The sequence below is a fragment of the Suricata suricatta genome, chromosome 3 (genome assembly GCF_006229205.1).
Source record: "Suricata suricatta isolate VVHF042 chromosome 3, meerkat_22Aug2017_6uvM2_HiC, whole genome shotgun sequence".
Classification (NCBI taxonomy): Eukaryota; Metazoa; Chordata; class Mammalia; order Carnivora; family Herpestidae; genus Suricata; species Suricata suricatta.
This window is the reverse complement of record NC_043702.1, coordinates 3,984,369-4,006,553: the sequence shown is the minus strand read 5'-3', so window position 1 is coordinate 4,006,553 and position 22,185 is coordinate 3,984,369. Positions and strand designations below refer to the sequence as shown.

The 22,185-nt window shown below is 47.6% G+C and overlaps 1 protein-coding gene across 2 annotated transcripts in view; it reads right to left on the bottom strand.

Moving 5' to 3' along the window:
* Window positions 1–2,991: 2,991 nt before the first annotated feature.
* Window positions 2,992–22,185, bottom strand: part of IQCA1 (IQ motif containing with AAA domain 1) — a 137,128-nt gene continuing 117,934 nt past the window's right edge. For both annotated transcript variants that reach the window (XM_029933556.1, XM_029933557.1), the window contains 3 exons: window positions 15,078–15,255; window positions 8,998–9,236; window positions 2,992–3,582 (listed from right to left, as the gene is read on the bottom strand). In XM_029933556.1, coding sequence (XP_029789416.1) covers window positions 3,454–3,582; window positions 8,998–9,236; window positions 15,078–15,255 — 546 coding nt within the window. In that variant the 3' untranslated portion in view covers window positions 2,992–3,453. The remainder of the gene's footprint in view (window positions 3,583–8,997; window positions 9,237–15,077; window positions 15,256–22,185) is intronic.

Sequence of the window (22,185 nt, the reverse complement as noted above, 5' to 3'; positions counted from 1 at the left end):
TTTGGGTCCCCTCGTGTCATCAGTGGCTGCAGCTAAGTGTCACGCAGGTTCACTAGTCCTGTGACGCCCACCACAAGCAGTGCCTTTGTTACACGTGCGCTTGTGCTCAGGGAGACGCCAGACAGCATGCGGGTGTCCTAAGCTTGTCGTCTCAAATGGGGGCGTTTGTGTCAGGCCTGGCGGTCTCGCGAATACCTTTTAAGAAACGCCACGTTGTCACGCATGGGTTCTGAACCCGAAACCTGTTCATTCCTCAGGGCGGGCCACGTGCAGAACTACCGAGAGCTTGACTTCCACCTTAATCAGATTCCATTCCATACGACACTCCCTTAATGAGGGTTAATGGCATTAATTACTGTCCCTTCACTTAAGAACACGGTCAAGAGGAGCTAAATGTCACATAATGGCCCTGGAATAGCTCAGGCCCCAGCAGAACTCTCTAGAAGAATTTATTGCCCTTCCTTCCTCCAGTCCCCCTCCACCCATCTCTTTATTTTCCCTTCCTCACATCATTCTTCCCGTGTCCTTGTCGAAAGCACACAGTGTTACATTACCTTCCCAGGGGATTTGGGATATCACACACCGACTGCCCACAGGCTCTCTGTTCCAGAACCTTCCCCGTGGATGAGGACATAATAGGTATTCTTCCTGAAGGATAGGGGTGCTGGGCACCTCTTCCAAGGGCAACCCGGCAAGAGGCACTCAGATGAAAATGGGCAGGTAATGTGACCTGCTGACATCCCTTCTACAAATTTATCTCACAGACTTTTCCCCCAAGATCAAGGTATAAAGGTATTCATTGTGGCACTGATGGGACACAAAAGGATGGCTATAATCTAAATGTCTACCAAAGACTGGGTATGTTGTGTAAATAATTATGCTATTATCCATCTATCATCATCATCTATCTATCTTTTTAATGTTTCTAAATTTACTTTTGAGAGAGAGAGAGAGACAGACAGACAGAGACAGAGACACAGACACAGACAGAACATGAGTGGGGGAAGGGCAGAGAGAAAGGGAGATACAGAATCCAAAGCTGCTCCAAGCCCTGAGCTGTCAGTACAGAGCCCGACACGGGGCTCAAACCAGGATCACGTCTCCATGTGAATGTGCCATGGGAAGGAACAGGAGACACTGGGGACGGTGGTTAGAGCATCCTTACTGATTACTCTAAAGCCGGGCTGTTAAATACATTAGTCACACTAGCTACATGAAGCCATTTAAATTAACAGCAGGTAAAAAATCCAGATCTTCAGTTGGACCAGCCACATTTCAAGTGCTTGATAGCCACGTGGGACTGCTGGCCACTCCACTGGGTGAACACAGACCTCATCCACCATTTTGATCGCTGTGGGAAGTTCCATTGGATGGGAGATTCTGCCATTGAATTATTGCTTTTTTAAAGTTTATTTATTTACTTTGAGAGAGAGAGAATGCTCGGGAGGGGCAGAGAGAGGAGAGAGAGAACCCCAAGCAGGCTCGAGACTGTCAGTGCAGAGCCCAGCCCGGCTCAAACTCAGGAACCCTGGAATCATGACCTGAGCCGAGATCAAGAGTCAGATGCTTAACTGACTGTGCCACACAGGTGCCTCCAATTATTAATTGTTTATTAAGCTCTACCAACACGGATTTTATGAGTTCTGACCAGTGCGCTTGTCATGAAACTAAGACCAAGGTCCATGGTACTGTCTACTTGTAACATTTTCATAACGTTTATTTCTTTACAATCCTCGTGATTTCCACTTCTTTACAATCCAGATCCATTCTTTTGTAATGAGCATCAAATTTAGAGCCTTGAAGTCTCTTCTTGGGTCATAGCCAAGGGTCTGTTTCCCATGCCATGTGGCAGGAAGGGTCTTGGTGCAATCACCCAGGACACATGGATGTTGAGCTGCTCTGTGAGTGGGGTTGAGCAGGGTGTCTGCCCAACTCTTGAGCCACTTTGGGTGTTGGCCAGACGCAGGTTGACACGGGTGGAGGGAGGCAGGCCCACAGTCTGTTGAAACCGGTTCCTTCAGGAAGAGAAGGCAAGTCTATCACAGGCCAAAGCTGGGGTTGTTGATGCACACAGACTAGGGAGGCTGCCTTCCGGTGTGCGTAGGGCACGTCCCCAGTGAATGGGCCCCTAGGCCTCCCCTCTCCATCCTACTTTGCCTGCTGTGCAGACTCAGGCTGAGAAAGACACGCTGTTGGCCAGAAAACACCCAGAAAGCACACATGGTCTTAGGCATTGAAGAGCTAACCTACCAGGAATCCGGGAAAACCTGGAGAGGCAGCTTGGTCTCCAGAGAGGGCGATTCTACAACTTTCTGTGGTGTGACCAGAACCGTCAGATAGGATATTCTGAGATTTCAGATTAAATTCAAGTCTGCTTCCTCTGATGGTGTTCTCACCACAACTCTGAGGTGCGTTACTTACTGTCTTCCACCAAATAACCTTTCACATTCATACAAAATTTAAGTTTATCTCTGATCCTTATTCTTCTATTCTTTTTTAAAGTTTATTCAGAGAGAAACAGAGAGAGAGAGAGAGAGAGAGAGAGAGCGAGCAAGCAGGGGAGGGGCAGAGAGAGAGGGAGAGCGAGAATCCCAAGCAGGCTCCACATTGTCAGAACAGAGTCTGATGTGGGGCTTGAACTCACAAACCATGAAATCATGACCCAAACCAAGAGTCAGATGCCCAACCGACTGAGCCACCCAGGGGCCTCTACTCTTGTTCTCATTTAGCATTTCTTACTTCTTCATTTAGGTTTCCTCTTCTCCATATTTAGCCTGTGTTCCCATAGTGCTTTTCTCCCACTCGGCCTACCCGTGTTCCCATACTTCTCAAGAGCAGCAAGCCGGGAGTGAGGAGGACTTTGGTCCCTCTGTCCCAGATGTCCACTGTGTGACCCCGGGCCTTAGTTTCCCCATCTTCAAAATCAGTAGATTAAACTCGTGAATTTTAAGCATCTTTTTTTTTTAGCTTCAGCGACCGAATTACAGTCAGTTCAAAGACAACAGTTTTTATTCCATTATATAAAATATATTAGTAGAACAAAGACTTAATGTATTAAAATATGTGCAAGATAATATACAGTGCATATGGACTGATAAAAAGCCGGAGTGCGGGTGACAGACCCAAGCTACCTACTAGCTTGTCAAATCAGTGTATTTTCTAAATACCACATTTTAAATTTGGTGTCTGGTGTTGGTGAGCTGGAAAGACGGTGGAGTGTGCAAGGAGTGGATTTCAGTCACACACCAGCTTTACACAGATTAAGAGACAGTTACAAGCTCTAGAAACAATTGCTGCGGACATTGAACTTGGTGTGCAACATTCAAAGACCTGAGTGAACGCAGGGGCTGGCGAGCTCGAGGCAGTGGCCCGGGTCGTCTTCAGACAGGTGGGGGTCAGCCGTCTCCCCGGCGAGCCAGGGCCACCGCCATCCCTGAGTGTCTCAGAAAGGCATTACTTTTTCTTCTTCTCCTTGTTTCCTTTCTGTTTCTTCTTTTCTCCTTTCCCCTTTTCCTTTTCAGTGATCCCTCCTGTTAGTGCCAAGGCTCGCTTTTTACCCATAGGGGTTTTGGAATACCAGTTCTGAAATAAAACAGATTTTTGGGAAAATATCAAATTGACACGAATTCACTAGAATATTCCCTTTTTAACATTTATTTATTTTGAGAGAGAGAGAGAGATAAAGAGAGAGGGATAAAGTGAGGGAGGGGCAGAGAGAGAAGGAGAGAGAGAATCCCAAGCAGACTCGGAGCTGTCAGTGTGGATGGAGCCCCATGCAGGGCTTGAACTCACAAACTGTGAGATCAGGACCTGAGCTGACCCCAAGAGTCGGATGCTCACCCAGCTGACACCCAGGTACCCCCCAGTGAAACATTCTTAAAAACAGAGAAAAGCTTGCTAAGAAGGAAGGGGTAAGCAGCCATTAAACTTTTGACATTCAATGTATATTTAATACACATTCTTATTCAGTGAGTTTTCCAACCTGTATTTTGACACAACTTGAAACTTCCACCTCAAGGAGTTAACAGTATCAGAGACTCACAGACCATTCTGACTGGCAGCCCTTCCCAATCAGTCTCCTATTTTTCCGGGGATCTTACCCTGTCCTGAGGGTATGGGCTTTCTCGGTTGTGCGAATGGCCCTCCGTGGTTCACACATGGCCATCAGAAGCTGGACTGCTGGCCACACGGGAGCCACAGGGAGGCCACGTAGATGCGTCGAGGGAGACTGTTGAAAGCATGGCAGAAATACTGGAGCCAACATACCACCTTGTGGTTACAATTGGTCCTGAGAATGCATTTTCTCAACCTTCACTTTTCATTTGAAAGCTGAGAAAGATTTTTAGTTCATAAACTTTATAGTAGTAATAATATTTCACTGAGTGACTATCTTATAAGTGGTTTATCAATTCTCCTATTAATGGACAGATAAGCCCAAGCCGTTTCCAACTTTTTGTTAGGAACGATGTTGACACGCACAATTTTTACATATTTCCTTGTAAACTTATGAGAAACTTCTCTGGAGACTATCCGAAGAAGCAGAATTCCTGGAGTAGTAGGGTGGGCGCATCTTTGATTTTACTGGATATTTCTAAGTTGCTCCCCAGAGTGGCTGTGAGTGGGAGGCTAGCTCAGTCTTTGTGAGTCTTAAAGTGTCTTGATCTTTTCCAGTCTCCTGGGTGCTAGTTTAGTTGGGGATAAATGTTAGGTCTGCAGTTACCCTTCCGCAGCACTTTGCAGAAATGATCGCACTGTCTTCCGGTACGGGCTGCTGTCCAGCCTCTCCACTGTTGGGTTTTTGGAGGCAACTGCCATCTTTGAAGACTGGATTGTCGTCTTATTCTTAGGTTCACAATAATGTATGTGATGTGGATGTGTTTTTATTTGTCCTGTCAGTAACTTGGAGTATGTTTTTGATCTAAGAACTCACGTTTTTATTTCAAGAAAAATTTCAGCAAATATTTCTTTAAATCATCATTCCTCCAATATTTCTTTTATTCTCATCCTCTAGAACTTCTGTAAGTTGGGTGTCAATATCTTCAAGGTTCTTAATTGCAGTTTATAGATTTATAAACTACATAAAACTATATATATAAACCATACAAAACTATATACACTATAGATAAACTACATAAAAACTATATAATTTTTTATCTTTTTGTTTTTCTGGGCTGCCTCCAAGCCATGAATTTGCTCTTTGACTATGTCTAGTCTAGAGTTTGTAACTTTCTTATACTTTTTTTTTCATCATTTTAAGTTATTATATTTTTAATTTCTGTTCTTAAAGACTCTTATTTTTAAGTAATCTAGTAACCCAATGTGGGGCTTGAACCCACAATCCAGAGATCCAGACAGACATGCTTCATTGACTGAGCCAGCCCGGTGCCCCTATATTTTTTATCTTTAAATTTTTTTGTGGGATTTTTTCCCCATTATTATCTCTTCTTACTCCATTTATGCATGTCTTTGTTTCAAAATGTTGTGTATATCTCTAATGGTAGTGAAGCCTTTATTTACTTACTTTGAACATCTGAATTATATCAATTTAAACATCTTTGTCAGGTCGTACTTAGCACTAGATTTCCTAAAATGTTTTGGAATTTTTTATTTCAGGTTCATTTTGAGGAGGCGGCTCTGTTGTGGTTCTGTCTCTCCCATTACTTCTCCCGCTCTGGAGTGCTTCGACACAATCCTCTAAAGCCAAATCCAGAAGCACGTCTCACAAGGACGCTGCGGGGTCGCCCTACCACAGACGCGGTGGGAGGGGCCGCAGGCTGAGTCTCCTTTCATTTCCAGCCCCGGTTCATCTCTGTGCCACGGGTACCCCTGTGTGTGAGTTGTGTTTCTGGCACTTGGGGATTTTTCTATCTTTCTTTTGGCTTTGGCTGTTTTCAATGTAAGGTGACGTGGCAACGTACCAATTACACGCAGTTTTGGGGCATCTGGGTGGCTCAGTTGGTAAAGAGTCTGACTCTTGATTTCAGCTCAGGGTTTGAGAGATCAAGCCCAGCATCAGCTCTGTGCTGACAGTGTGGAGTGTGCTTGGGACTCTCTCTCCCCAGCTCTCTCTGTCCCTCCCGGCCTTGATCTCTCTCTCTCTCTCTCTCTTCCCCCACCCCTGCTCGCATGCTCTCTCAAAATAAATAAAAACTTTAAAAAAAAAGATTATGGTTAATAAAATTGTCTTTGGACTACAGTTTGAATTTCAGCTCTGCTCCTTTTTTGCTGTGTGACTACAAGCAAGTCATTTAGACTCTTTTTTCCCCATGGTAGTAAATTACCATAAACTTAGTGATGTAAAACAAAACACTTATATCGTTCAGTCCTGAAGGTCAGAAGTCCAGAAATGGGTCTCGGTGGGCTGAAATCTAGGTGTCTGCAGGCTGTGCTGCTTTCTGGAACGACAGGGGAGAATCTGTTCCTTCGTCCTTTGCATCTTCCTGAGACCACCTGCTGTCGTGGCCTGTGGTCTTCGTCTTCAAACTGGCTGCATGAGGCTGTGTGGAGTTCCAACGGGTCCTTCCCGGCCTGCTGACTTTCTTGTTCTCTCTCCTGATTTCGTCTTCTACTTTTCTATGATTACATTGGACTCACCAGGATAAGTCAGGATAATCTGTTTTAGGTTCAACAGATGAACAACTTCTCCGTCTTCAACGTTAATGCCCCTTCGCCATGTAACCTAACCTACTTACAGGTTCTAGAGACTCAGATACAGACCTCGTCCTGGGAGGCACCACTCTGCCTACCCCACTGCTCTACGACTCCATTTCCTCACTGGTAATAAGAAGGGATGAGGAGGTTTAAATGAGTTAACAAAGTGCCTCGCACATAAGTCGTCAGTATTGGCTAACGTTATTAGGATTATTATTATTTAAAAGTTTATTTATTTATTTTGAGAGACAGAGACAGCTTGCCTGGAGGAGAGGCAGAGAGAGAGAGGGAAAGAGAGAGAGTCCCAAGCAGGCTCCACGCTGTCAGCATAGAACCAGACACAGGGCTCAAACCCACACCATGAAGTCATGACCTGAACTGAAATCAAGAGCCAGAAGCTTAACTGACTGGCCACCCAGGTGTCCCTCACATTATGAGGATTCGCACCATCATTATCCTTAAATACTCTTCCCATCATGTCCACAGAGCAGGGTGCGATGTGTTGGGAGAATCCCCAAGACCCTGGTCTGACACATCATCAGAAGCACAGTTAGGTCAGACTTCTCAGGGCAGAAATGATTGATGGGACCAGAAGCTGCTACAGCCACAGCGTCACGTTACTCGGCGGTGGGACAGCACCAGTCCATCCGCCCATCCGCTTAATAAACCTGCCACGAAACAGTTTCATTGAACATCTAGTTGGGGCTGCCATTGTGTCAAGCGCTCGAGCTATTGATAAGAAGTAGAATCGGTGGGGCGAGGGGACTAGTAGTAATGGTGGTAAAATGAGTTTCCTCAAAAAAAAAAAAAAGAATAAAGTGATCAAATATACCTGGGACCGAAGTGAAAAGCATGTATGTTCTCATTTAGGTTATATAATGCGAGCATGTCCTTGTCCTGAACAGCACGATCACTTATAGTTACTAGACCTCAAGCACTTGGAACAGAAACGCCTACAAGTCACTTCGGAAAGTTAAAAAGCCAGCTAAGAGAAAGCATAGGTTCTACTACCCTAAACCTGGCTTCTCAGAATAAGGAGGAAAATGACTATTTTAGGAGGACAAAAAGGAATTGGGAATTTCAGAAGAGAACATGATGTGTCACAGGAAGAGGCTGAATATTTGCACTTAATTCTAACCAGGTTTAAACAGTTAACATGAACATTAATTCAAATCCTTGGCAGAAACTCCAGCTCGGAGTTGGAAATATTTCTTTTCAGTTTTGCAAAGTATAATGGAGGGGCCAAACCCGGCCCGCTGCGTGTTTTTGCGAATAAAGTTTTATTAAAACGCAGCCATGCCCATTCATTTACATACTGCGTACGACCGCTTCTGTACTATGACACAGGACTGAGTAGTTGTCCCAGACACTGTAGAACTCTCAAAGCTTAAAATACTTGCTACCTGGACCTTTATAGATACGTTTACCAATCCCTGCGCTAGATTATTATTGTGGCGATCAGGATTGTGACTATTTTCTACCTTGTGCCGAAACATTGCTGGCAAAGCAGGAGGAAAACATGGTTTTCAGAGTTGGCGGAAAAGTGTTACATTGCAAAGGGAAGTTTTCCTAATCGCAAGCAGGCTTCCGGACACAATACGGCTTAGATGAGAAGTCTGATTCTTTCTCTGAGGATCGCCGGGCCGATGCCGGCATGGTATAATTGCATGGATACAGTTTTCCTCCCCTGTTCTCCCAGCTGGCCAAGGAAACTGCCTCCCGGTCCAGAAAGTGAGCCCAACTGTATTCATTTTGATTAAAAGGAGTGTGAGGTGTGCCTGCTGGCCTGGGCATGCAAGGCTCTAATGTTGATTTGCTTGCATAAGGCACAGAGCTCTCTGCAACTTCCTTCCCTCCTGTAAAAGGGGGATTTGGAAGAGCTGGTACCCAGTTTCTTCTAGATCTAAAACTTCTGTGAACATCATAAAATGGGATAAAATATGGGATAAAACCAGCATGGGCCTGAGATGTACTATTTCGGGAATAGTTTTCTCTCTGCACAACTTGTTCCACTACATGAAATACAAAGGGCGTGACACACGTATGTGTGGATGTGTGTGCATGGGTGTGAGTGTGTGGGGGTGTGAGTGCGTGTTTGAAGCCAGTGGTTTTGAAGCTGCTATTCAATCCTGCAATTTGGCTGTTAATTTATAAGATCACAGATCACACTTAAAATTTGGAAGACACATGTGTACGGGTAGGACTGGAAAGAATTTGTGACCCAAACATGTCAAGTTGCCAAATTTCACTGCATACGACAAATTTATGAAACTCAGGAACCAGAGGGAGGAGGTCTTGTGACAGGCATTTGTGGCTAACACCGGGCTACACGGTCCTTCCATTTACCTTAAAGCTCTCTTCTTCCTCCTGGTACACCGGGTTCATGCTGGCTAAGGCTGTGATAAACTCCACCGCCATGAGGGGTTTGTAGCTTTGCCGGTGGATTCTGCGGTCCGTGAGCACACCTTTAACCACCTGGACGATGTGTCCTTGGGTGAAGCCATCACTGACCTTCGCCAGGCAACTTACATTCAAGGCGTTGGTGATGACGCCTCCGTTGCGTTGAATGATCTGTTTCCACAAAACTGTCGTATCCAAGATGGCGGAAAAGACACAGAGAACCAATGTCACCACAGAGAAGCAGGATTTTCTAGTTCTTGGTACAAAGTCACATCTCACCAAGAAAGGGATACACAGGGCGAACACTCCTTTTTATTTGTAATTCAAATGAGTACGAAGCCATATAGCTGAATACTTCCTTCCCTCTGAGTAATCGATTTTCAACCTGAAATCATACATATTGAGGGCCCTAGATCCACAAGACAATGAAAACTCAAACCACATTCAGTTTAGTTTTAGTGCGGTACCTCCAAAGATGCTCAAGATCTTTCGGAATTGGAAATTCAGATAAGCTATGTATGGGGTCTCTGCTCATCAGAATATTACATTTTTCAAAGTGTTTGTATGAGGAGGAGTTTGATCTTTTTCTTTAGTTACAGAGGTTTGGTCCATTATTTTTATATGTGAAATTGGAACACAGATTCCAATTTCCATTCGTCACCAGTGGGTCAGTTCCCTGTTAGTGTGGTGTGACCCCTATCCTCTCCCCCATCCCCAACAGCTGTGAATGGGCAGAGGTTAACTGAAACCCCCCACCGTGGGTGCCTGGTTGTTCTCTGGGTTAGTGTGACCTGGGGAAACAGAGAAATTTCACTTAGAACATAGGGAGGGTGTGAAAATGAGTTACGAGATGACTGAACTTTAGAGATAGACTGGGCTCCACACAGCATTTCAAATACTGTCACACTTCGAGCCCTGTAGCCTCCCACATTGGCTGTTCCTGGACAGTGAGGAAAGGTGGCGCATTGCCAGGACCACCTGTCTCAGAACCCTTCCCAGGGCTGGAAAGATCTGGTCAAACGTCTCCCAAGCACTGTGACTTTCTTTAAGGAATATTTGAAATAGTTTTTTTTTAATGACCATTATTGGGCGCCTGGTTGGTTCAGTCAGTTAAGCATCCAACTTCGGCTCAGGTCATGATCTCACAGTTCAGTGTTTTGAGTCCCACGTCGGGCTCTGTGCAGACAGCTCAGAGCCTGGAGCCTGCTTCGGATTCTGTGTCTCCCTCTCTCTCTGACCCTCCCTGCTCACGCTGTCTCTTTCTCTCTCTCAAAAATAAATAAAACATTAAAAAATTTAAAAAATTTTTAAAAATGACCATTATTATATAATCTGAGCACTGTCAGGTCTGGCAAATGACTGGCTCATCCAAATACATTGATTCAAAAATACCTGATAAAATGAAAAAGTCTAATTATTGTCCAGGAATAGAATAACCCTCAGTGTGTCTATGAGTCACACTCTGGAGTCAGATTTTGGGTCTTGAGTCTTTTTAACAACCTGACTCCACTGTCCTCTTTGATGGTTGGCCTTGGGGTGAGCTGAGTTGTTGGAAGGGATGCATGTCCCCCTGGGGTGCAGCATCTCCCACCTGTGCCAGGTCAATGTCATGGGCCATACGGACCGCCAGATTGACCTAAAGGAACATCCGACCCCCTGATCTACTCTACTGCTTCCGTGGTGGGTTTGTTGGGCTCTAATCCATCTTCGGTTCACCTATAAAATGGGAGTAGATTTACTTCTTGAGCTGCTGTGAAAAATAAAGAATGTAGACAAGGCACTTGTAAGAGTGCTGTTGTCACATCTGGGGGAACTTTATTTTCTGCAGCTTCATTACTGTTGCTATTGTAATTAAAATTATAATCATCCATCGTTCCCTTTTGTACCAAAGTTTCCTAATGTCATTAAAAATGCCAATTATAAAAGGTAGCATGAAATAAATACAAGCATGTCAAAGAATGTTTATGTAAAACAGATCAGAGCAGGTGAGGATTACCCTTAGCTAGATATAAGCGAGGAAACATTAGAAATCAGAAGATACAACTCACGGGAAAAATAAGAACAATGACCAGACAGCATCATCCCTTGGGATCTATTGTGTCCCCCGTCCAGATTTATTATAACATCGACAAAAGGTGTGAACAGGTCTGAACGGTGGCTGGAAGCTGAGAAGAGAGCGTGCTTCATGGGGGGCGGGGCATCGCAGGACGTAGCCCCGCAGGAGGAGGACCCATCATGGGGAGTCACAGGATGTAGCCCTGCAGGAGGAGGACCCAGTAGGTGTCCCAGGCTGGAAATTCAGCTTCAGAGTTGCGCCCCTGGGCAAACTTCTTACCCACGGCATGGACGAGAACACAACAGATGTGGGGACTGGCCGTGAGTGTGGTGGTCGGGGGCCAGACCAGTGGGTGAGCGCGTGGAGGGTAGCGGTGATGCTCCCCACACTGGGGTGCTCCCCAGACCAAGTGCCATATTTTATCTTCCTTCTCCTGGATGTGAAAGGCTCCTCACTTCTTCAGATTAATCTACATTCTCTTTCCTTTCTTTAGGCTGGATCTCCTCTCTGTTTCTGACACTGCAGACTGATTCTACTCTGGCTCCCAACTGTGTGTCTGAGATGATGTAGTATCTTAAAATCCATCCTTTAATTTATGGTTTTACAGAAGCACAGGAAGTGATAATATGATTGGATGAGCTTCCGGCCTCTGAAGACTAGAATGCCAGAAAAATCAGAAGACGTGGACTCGACTCATCTTATTTGATGCTGGGTCTGGGGTGGGGGCCTGTGATGAATTGGAGATTAGTGAAACAGATCCCCAGGAGAAAAGGCCAGAGAGGGAGGCATTAGGAATGTGGAGAGAGGAGGCCCAGAGGGATTTCTGGGGACTAGTCAAGGCATTAGTCAACCTTGTGGGTGGATTTTCTTTGCAGACATTTAGAAGTAAATAGCTTGATTTGGGGAAAGAAAGTAGAGACTCATTTCCATTTTGTAAACCTTAAGAACTCTGTTTCCTCAAGTTGACCCACCTTTCCCTTCTCAGCTCTGTTCTTCCCCAACCCTGCCTGGTGGGATCTGAGAAGCCAGATCAAGAGCATTCTTGAACACCTTCCACGCTCTGCTGCTGGTAGAGAGACAGCCAAGCAGAGGCCCAAGTTATAGATTTGCAGTCTATGCTTTATGGGCTGGAAGAGACCATTTTTGATCAGTGCAGACAGGAACAGTCTTTAAGATGGATGTCCCAGCCACTGGGGCTATGAAAACTTCAAGGTCACCAGGGGAAATGCCAGACAGCATTTATGACGTCAGCAAGAATGATGGCCTGAACAAATCGCCCACCGCGGGAGAAATATGTGCGAAGCATGTGGTTTAGTGGACAGAGCCCTGGGCCCAAGGAAAGTCCTGGTCGCAAGTTTACACCTGCTCACGGGGGAAGGGATGCTCTCTCCTTCTTCCCCCGTGATGCCGCCACAGGGAGATTCAGATTGGAAATGTGATCTGTGATCTGTGTCCTAACACAGGCCAGTGTTTTTATCAAAAACCCCACAATTGTCCTTGTTACACATGAACATCTTCATTTTTAAAGGGCTTATGGTTTTGTCAACCAGTAGAAGCTACTCAATCCAAAGTCAAGAATAATGCTCTGGCCCCTTAAAATTAATAATACTCTACCTTATTCCATTCAGAGAGCTTAAAATCCATGCCTACCATCCAAAAGTCTGTGAGGCTGGGAGAAGAAAATCTGACCAACCAGAATGAGAGTGGCGAAGTTCCAAGAAGGCCAGAGTATGGGACATTCCACGCTGACTCAAGTACCACTGGCACCAACCCCATTGCGTGTGAATCCTTCTGGGCAGAGCCACACATACCTGTGCCCTTGAACTTCAGTGGGGCCATTGGAGTCATTCTGGCCAATGCAACATCAATGAAACAGAAGCTGGCCCTTCTGGGTCTCGTCCCTAAAATTTCTGTGAGATACTCTCTAGTGTCTTCTGTCTTTTCCTTTTATGTTAGCTGAATGCATGGTCCCCAAGGAGGGCCTGGTGGCTCTAGAAGGTGGAGAAGCCACTAAGAAGATGAAGAAATAAACTGAGACCGAAGTTCTCCTGTACTTTGTGGATGGCACTGACTTGTGGAGCCAGGATCCCAGTTTATCAAGATGGAAATGAGTGCATGGTGCTCGTGGACTGGCCGAGAAGCTGGGAGTTTGTGGGTGGGGGGGGGGTAAGAGGCTTGTTCCTGGCAGGTGACATCGACCAGTAGCTTAAGACCAACCACAAGGGACCACAGAGTCCCTCTGTGACTGGGGAAGGATATATAGAAACCAAGTCTGACCTGGTCATTTTCATTACTTCTATTAATGTTATCCACCATCAATCAACTGCTGCCTCATTTCTACCACTGCTCCACTGTGAGCACCTTCCTGTTCAGACCACCACTACCACCACATCCAGGTGCCCACCTTCCTGTCCATACCACTACCACCACCACCACCACATCCAGGTGCCCACCTTCCTGTCCATACCACCACCACCACCACCACCACATCCAGGTGCCCACCTTCCTGTCCATACCACCACCACCACCACCACCGCCCAGGTGCCCACCTTCCTCTCCCCCAGCACCAGGCTGCCACCACCATCACTGCCATTTGCGACGCTGACATCCCCATCCCCATCTCTATGCCAGATCTACTCCTACCGCTCCCATCACTGCCACCACCATGAGAGGTAAAAATGACCCCTCATGAGCCACACCGTAGCTTTCACACCCTGCTGTAGTCCACTGCCCTTGAATCTGGGTTGCCCTGGGACTCTCTCTTGACCAGCAGAGTTTGGTGAAAGCGATTTTGTGAGACTTCTGAGTCTGGATCACAAGAATTCTTCCAGCTTCTGTCTGACTCTCTTGTAACGTTTGCTCTCAGGATGCTCACAGCCACTGTGCTCTGCAAAGCCACATGGGAAGGGCAGGTGTACGCTGTCTGGTTGGCATCCCCGGCTGGGCTCCCGGACAACAGCCAGCATCGGCTCCAACCACCAGAGTGAATGGCCATAGACGTCCAGCCCTGGTGAGTCTTCAGATGAAGTCCAAACTGACACCTGACTGAAACCTCCTGAGGTACTTCGGGGAGGACTTAATGGCTGAGCCCACGGTCCCTCTGAACCATGAGACCAATAATCTGTTGTTTTAAGCCACCAGGACGGTTTGTGACCCAGCAGCAGATAACAGCAAGCACCAGCCCCCCGCCATGGCCACTCGCTGCCCGGGCAGGTACTCCTCCGTAGCACGGCCACCATCTTCGCCTCCTTGGTGGGAGCGGGCACGGTGCTGCGTGCTGGGCTGCCCCGCAAATAAGGGTCACGACAGTCTTGGGACTAAACAGTCCTCTCCACATTCACCGTCAAGGTCACCAGGGACCCGGTGGCAGAGCTGGGACTCAGAACCAGGTCTCCCTAGAGCTCTTATCTCGTGGCCCTTTACCGTTTCCCTGCACTGCCTCCAGGGGTATGCTTTTAGTGTTATTCCCATTTAAAAATATACCTTAATACAACCAGATTTTTCAATTTGTCTATTCAAGAGGAAAAAACTGAAAAAGAAGCTCTTGTTAACTTTAATGGTTACTGTAAGTAAGTCAACAGGCTCCTGGACTAATACTTTGAGACTGGAAAACTTCAAAAAAAAAATCAGTCTAAGGAAGGAATAATGCTCTCCAAGAAAGCCGCTGTCACTGAGGGTCCAAGAAGCCTGGTATTCAATCTATCGAAAGAAAAATTCATACCTGCAAAGACTTTTGTCACCTTCAGGGCCCAAAATAAGCCTCCCTGTCCAGTTTCCTTTGGTCTCGGGTAATAAGAACGGAGTTAACATGCCTGTCTTGTCCTCATGGCCAGGCGGTTTGCATCTACTGCTGGGCTCTGTGGGCGTCCGGGGGCCCCTCGGGTGCACCCACCTTCCAGTCAGGCCCCCTCTGCTATCCCTGTCCCCTCCACACTCCCATGGCACACGGGAAGGGGCTGGGGCTACTTGCCGAATCTGGAAGCATAGTCTGGTCTGGGAACCAAAATAATTTTTTGGTAAACTTTGCAGAAGGATTGAAGTTCCGCATCGAAAGGCCGCCTCGTGGTCCCCACGATCAGGATCCTGTCACTCGGCTTCAGGAGTCTCAGGATTTTTGGAAGCTGTTTTTTCAGGCGTTTGGGTTCGATCTGGGAGAAGGAGGGAGAGGGGAGGTGAGCCCGTGCGCGGAGACAGAATCCAGGACCGGAGGCCACTTAGAAGCACCACGGCGGGCGTGTGTCACAGAGGCCTCAGGCTCTGATGACACGATGCTCCGAGTCGGCCCTGAGCTGGGACCGTGATGCGTTTCCTGGCCTGGGTGGTGTGAATCCAGATCCTTCCTTTCCTCCGGATCTGGCACTGGGATTTGGAAAGGGGGAAGGAAGGAAGCACCTGACGGATCTTTCTAGCACGTCAACCCTCAGAATGGGGCGCAGGGCCGATCTGCCAGCGGAAGAAGCGGGCTGGTGCCAGGACTCACCGGCGGTGATGCGGGTCCCTCCGAGCCCTTCAGACGGTGAACCCTTTGCCGGCGGCCCTGACGGCGAGCCCCCGCAGGTCTGGCTCTCTGGTCTGAAAGGCCTCCGGTTACAAAAGAGTGTGAAACTTCTCTCTCTGAAGCAGTTTGGAAAGGGTTTGAACCTGTAGGATTTTAGTAAAGTCCCAGCACTAATGAGGGAGAGAAGCAAGACGCAGGTACCCCAGGGAGGATGACTTCAGCTGTGGGGGTCAGATTTGGCCACATCACCATGGCAACGCACCAGCTTTCAATTAGCCTCCACCGCACAGCCACACGGGGAGGAGGGAGGAGGAGGAGGCGGCGTGGGGTGATGGAGGAGCCCCAAGCGCGCTCTTGGCCATTTTTGCTCCCCCTTAGCTAGGGGCCATGCAACCAATGAGAATCTGAACGCTGAGTGGGAGGGAAAGGCGCCCCCACACGGCTTTCCTGTCGCCCGGCCCTGCGTGTCGCAGCACAGCCCAAAGACAGCCCTGTAGGCAGGAAGGGCCGGCGACCCCTGGGGGGGCGCAGTGTCTGCTCAGGAGCAAAAGTGAATGGCAGGGTATTGGAGCTGCAGCTGCCGGGTAGGGTGGCAGTGCTCTGTATGGTTTGCAGGGCCTCTGGGACAGGGACATTCATGTGTTACGGTGCCCTCCTCCCCGGAAGGCTCTTGGTGGTCAGGGACGGGCCCACCATCTGCTCTGCAAAGGGGAAGGGGAATTAGGTGCAATAAAGTGCCCTGGAGGGCAGGGGTGCCCATCTGAGAGGGGCGGGAGAGGAGTCTTTCCCGGGAAGGGCAAGGGCTCCCTGGGGTGCTGCCCAGGGTTCCTCTGAAGTCCAGGGGTGTCCTCTGTGGTCATGGGGCTGTGGGCCGTGCAGAGCCCGCAGTTTCCATGCCTGGGTTGACAAGGTCCAGGAGGGAGACTGGGTGGGAAAGGCAGGAGCCTGGAGGCCACGGGACCATTAGGAGCCATTTTATTTACTTATTTTTGAAAGCAATCTTCTTATTGTTCTTTTAAGATTTAGAAGAGGAAATGTCTTTTGTATAAACTTGGGGAGCTCTGGCCCCAACAAGGCACAAGACTGGGGGCCTCTGCTGATGTCCAAGGACAAGGCAGGGGGCTGGTCTTTTCCAACCTTGACTCTGTACTTAGCCCTGCTAAGTCCAGGCTGGTGATGAGTCTTCCAGCTGAATAATCCTCATCAGGAGCAGCTCCTGAGAGCTAACTGTGTTCTAGGTACTTCTCTCTGCTCAACGTGGACTTCTCCACGTGGTCCTCACAACCTCCCCTGGAGGGGACAGTCCTCGAGAACCTGGGCCCAGAGAGACTTGTGACATCCTGAGTCCTGGAGTTAACAAGCAGGACCCCGACTTCTGGGCTGCCATTCCTCCTCCTGCTCTGCTGGGACCCCCTCCCTCCCAGAGGGGGTGTGCTGGGGGGCTTGGGTACCCCCAAGTCTCCTTCCTGGGGGAGGGCCTATCCCATTTGAGGGCTGCAAAGGAGACTTAAAATATATATTTATTATTATCACATTATATTTTATTCTTAGATTTATATCATTATTATGATATGTCCACATCAGCTTTATTAAGGCAGAATTCACATAGTACACAATTCATCTATTTAAACTGTCTAATTTAGTGGTTTTTAGTATATTCATAGAGTTGCACAAATATTGTCACAGTCAATTTTAGAACATTTTCATCATTCCCAAAACACTGTACCCAGTAGCAGTTAGTCACGGAATGTTCCCACCCCCCACCCCCTTTCTCCAGACTTAGGCAACTGGGTGTCTACTTTCTGTCTCTACAGATTTATCTATTCTAGATATACGTTCTACATAAATCGAATCATACAATATGTGGAGCGTGCGTGTGCCCACACTTTTATTTCGCATCTTCTTGGGGTTCACCGTGTTGTGGGAAGCGTTACTCCATCACTCTGGTCGCTGAGTGGCAGCCATGGTCCAGAAAGACCAGACATTATTTACCCACTCATCAGCTGATGGGTATTTGGGTTGTTTCTACTTTTTGGCTATTGTGAATAGTGCCAGCGCTGTGAACATTTCTCTTGGGCACATACAGGAATGCAGTTCCGAGATCATATTGAAGAAATGTCAGACCACTTTCCAAAGTGGCCGTACCATTTTACAGTCCCTGAAGCAGAGTATAAAGGTTCAAATGTCCCTATATCCTTGTGAACACCTGTTATTATGTATTATTTTATCTTTCTTCTTTATTTCTTTTTTTAAAAATTAGCTATCCTAGTGGATATGAAAGGGCATCTCATTGTGGTTTTGATTTGTATCTTTCTGTTGGCAGATGATGGTCGGCATACCGTCCTGTGTTTATCGGCCATTTGTAACTGTCTTTGGAAAAATGCATGTTCAGATCCTTTGCCTACTTTTTAAATTATTTGTCTCTTGATTATTGAGTTGTAAGAGTTCTTTACATGTTGCAGATACAAGTGTCTTATCAGATGCATGGTTTGCAAGTACTTCCTTCCATCCTGGGGGCCGTCTTTCCTGACGATGTCTTTCACGGCAGAGAGGGGTTTCCCTTCTATGAGGGGCAACTTCTTTTTCCTTTTGGTGTTTGTGCTGTTGGTGTCTTATCTACCATATCATTGCTTTATTTAAGGTCTCACAGATTGGTGTTGCCATTGTCTCCTAAGGGTTTTAGACTTTTAGTTCTTACTTGTAGGTCTTTGATGCATTATGGGTTGATTTAAAAAATTTTTTTTAATGTTTAATCATTTTTGAGACAGAGAAAGACAGAGCATGAATGGGGTGGGCAGAGAGAGAGGGAGACCCAGAATGGGAAGCAGGCTCCAGGTTCTGAGCTGTCAGCACAGAGCCCGATGCAGGGCTCGAACTCATGAGCCGTGAGATCATGACTTGAGCCGAGGTTGGACGCCCAACTGACCCAGCCCCCCAGCTGCCCCCCTCCCCAGGGTTGATTTTTTTGAATACTGTGTAAGGAGGGCTCCAGCTTTATTCCTTTGCAGGTGGTTATCCAACTGACCCGACACCATTTTTCGAAAATAACTAAACTTTCTCCATTGAATTGTTTTGGCACCTTTGTCAAAAAGCCAATTGATTGTAAATGTAAGGGCTTATTTCTGGACTCTCCATTCTGTTTCACTCATCTGTATGTCTTCTCCTATGTGAGCACCACACTCTCCTGATTGCTACAGGCTTGCGGTAAGTTTTGAAACTGGGAAGTGCTGAGGACTCCACCTCTGTTCTTTTTCAAGATTGTTTTGGCTATTTAAGGTCCCTTGAATTTCCATATGGATTTTTGGGTCAGCTTGTCAATTTCTGCCAAGAAGACAGAGGGCATTTGGATGAGAATTGTGTTGGATCTGCCGATAGTTTGGGAATTCTTGCCATCGTAACAATATTAAATTTTCCAGCCCATGAACTTGATGTATCTTTCCTTTTTTCTAGGTCTTCTTTAACTTTTTTCCAGCAGTGTTTTTGTAGTTTTCAGAGTACAAATCCTGTACTTCCTTTGTTAAATGTATCCCTAACCCTTTTTTTGGATGCTATTACACATGGTTGTTTCTTAATTTCAATGTTTGATTTTTCGTTGCAGGTGTACAGAAGTTGCCTTTTGTATATTGATCTTGTATCTTGCAATCCTGCTGGATTTGTTTATTAGCTCAAATGCTTTTTTAGTGGATTCCTTAGGATTTTCTCTATATAAAAGCATGCCATCAGCAAATAGAGATAGGTTTCCTTCCTCTTTTCCAACAGGAATGCCTTCTATTTCATTTCCCCCACTTGCCCCGGTGAGAATTCCAGTGCCACGCTGGAGAGGAGAGGTGACATTAGGGGAAAAGCCAAAGTGTGACATCACCTGTGGCCGTCAGTATGTGCCCTTAGCGGGCGAGGATGTTCCCTTTACTTTCTATGCCATCAAGTCTTTTATCATGAAGCGGTGTTGGGTTTTGTCAAATGCTTTTTCTGGATGTGTTGGGATGATGTGATTTTTGTCTCTTCTTCCAATGATGCAGCACATCACATTGACTTTTGGATGTTAAACCCTGGGTGAATCCCCCTCGGTCATGGTGTGTAATCCCTTTTCTACGTTGTTGGATTCAGTTTAGAGGAGACTTTTTGTAAAGTAATTCACAGCAGAAGAAGAGATGGGATTTTTATAGCAAATTAAATCCCGTAGGCCGGGCCTGAGGCCAGACCACCAGGCATCTTCCTGTCATTTCCTCCTATGCCCACAGGAATCCAAAGCCTGCTTCTGCTCCACCAGGAGGAAGCAACGGCCCTGCATGATCCCACCCAGGGGAACAGAGGGGCTTAAAAGAGGGGAAGGCACAAGACAGGGATGAAGGACTTCCTGGAGTCCTAGAAATGGATGGCTCTGACTGAGGAGGAAGGCCTTGAACGGGCCACTCCTTAATCCCGACCCCAGGTCTTTGTGGAAACCTGTCACCTCTCAGACCCAGACTCTGGGCTGGCCTGGGACAGGGAGGGGTGTCTGCTGGACCCTTACTTTGACACTGAACCAGGCTGTCCAAATCCCTCTCCCCATTCCAGAAAAACCCAAGGGAAAAACTCCATAATAACAGGCAGTTCATCTGGCAAATGGTTAAATGCACAGATTTTGGTTCAGACACATTTGATTGCAGCTTTGGCTCTGCTCTTGACAGCCGTGGGACCCTGAGCAGGTTGCTCAGTTTCTCTGAGCCTTAGTCCCTACATCTGAGAAATGGGGATCACCAGAGAGCCTGACTTACAGGAACACAGTGAGGAGTGAATGGCATAATGTGTCTGTGAAACAAAGTGCTTACTAAGGGATGATTTATGTTTTATTCTGAAATACAAGTGCTGGTAGGAAACAATGCCAGGTCTGCTCTGTTGAGGAGCCAGATTTTTAAAGGGAAGAGACGGAAAATCTGGGGGTTCTGCAATTTGGAGGAAACTAGCGATTTGCCAACAGAGCTCAAAATGATCGTGTAAAAAGCGCCCATCGGTTTCCATTATATTAAATGATAAGTCTTCCTCTGCTCAGCTCTGAGAAACTCCCTTCTGGGCCCCCTGCCACTGAAGGAAGGCCTGTGCCGAGATTCTAGAAGGAGAGACCTCATAGGAATATCTGTACCGTGCCAGGAAATAATGCACAGCACTTAGATGAGGCTTGGAGAGTGTGGTGATATACAGGGTTCATTTTGCCAGAATGAATCCAGAGCCCTCTTCTGAAGAGTGCCTATATGGAATAAAACCAACTTTTTGAAAATACAGGAGCAGCAGTTTGGGTAAGGGGAAGGAAGGAGAGTTTGGACGGGCTTTGCAGCCTGGCGGAAGGAGTTTCCCATGGGTGTCTGCAACTGAGCATTGGCGAGAGCATTGGGCTGGGGAGCGGGTGGGGCAGTCATTGGTTTGGGTGTGATTTTTCAAGCCATGAGGTGGTGCCCAAGGAGGGCGAGGAGAGAAAAATGGGCCATGGCCCTGAGTAGAAACTCAAGGAGACCCACAAGGCACAGGAGGCGGAGATACAGAAAAAAGTGTTGGTGGGGCACGAGGAGGCCAGGGCTGTGGAAGCCGACGGAAGAGAGAATTTTACAGAAGGGTGGAATTTAACCAACTTGGACGTGGCATAAAGGGAGAGCACGGGGACCAAGGAACTGTTTGAGAGCCGTTTCTATGGCGTTGGAAGGCGGCAAACAGAGAGTGTCGGGTTGAGGGGTAAGCGGGGATGGTGAGAATAGACTGATTTTTTTTAAGAAGCTTGATGGACAACAGAGCAGGTGGCAGGGGTGACTGGGGTGTGTAGGGTGCGTGTGGGAGCTGCCCAAGGGCTGGTGGAAGGAGGGCTGATCCCAGGGCCCCAGGGAAAGCTGGAGACTGCCACTCCGCGTGGGGAGAGACATGCTTGTGCGGTCTGAGCCCGTCCCCAGAAGCCTAGTTGCCATGGTGACGGCAGTGCCCTCCACCTGCTCTGAGGCGGATGGTATTGTTGCCTGCGTGTCCAGAAATGGCAGGGACACCTGAACTTAATTAGCCTGTCTGGGTAACAAATGTTGTTCCTGGGAGGCATCCAGAGTGACATCCGTGCTGATGGGGCGGTGTCGTCCCATTAGGAGGGGGCGGAAATGAAAGGCAAGTCCTTTCAATCAGCGCTCCCCCGCACCCGGGCCACCCCTGTTCCGGTTCAGAGGCCTGGCCATTATGCGTGAGACCCTGGCGCTCATCCATCATGCCAGCCAGCCTCGCCACGGTCACCTGGCAACCTCCGCAGCCCCCGCACCGCCGCGTTGTGGCGGGTAATTTCAAATTAGTGCTTAGGCGCCTCCACAGAGCAATGACCACTTGCATTTCTGCAGTCCGCCCCCCAAAACCGCGCGGCAGAGCGCCAGCAAACAAGAGGTTCCTTCATGGAGGCCTGTCGCGGTGTCGGGAAGGCTGGACCAGGGGACGGAGGCTAATGGGGCAGAAAATGCAGTCGCAGCCCGACTCGCCTCATTCCTGACCGCCTTCGCCGCATCCACGGCCGGCCGACTGGCTGTGTTTGAGCACAGACGGTGGGGATGATGACGGCTCCACTCTGGGAGGAGGAGAG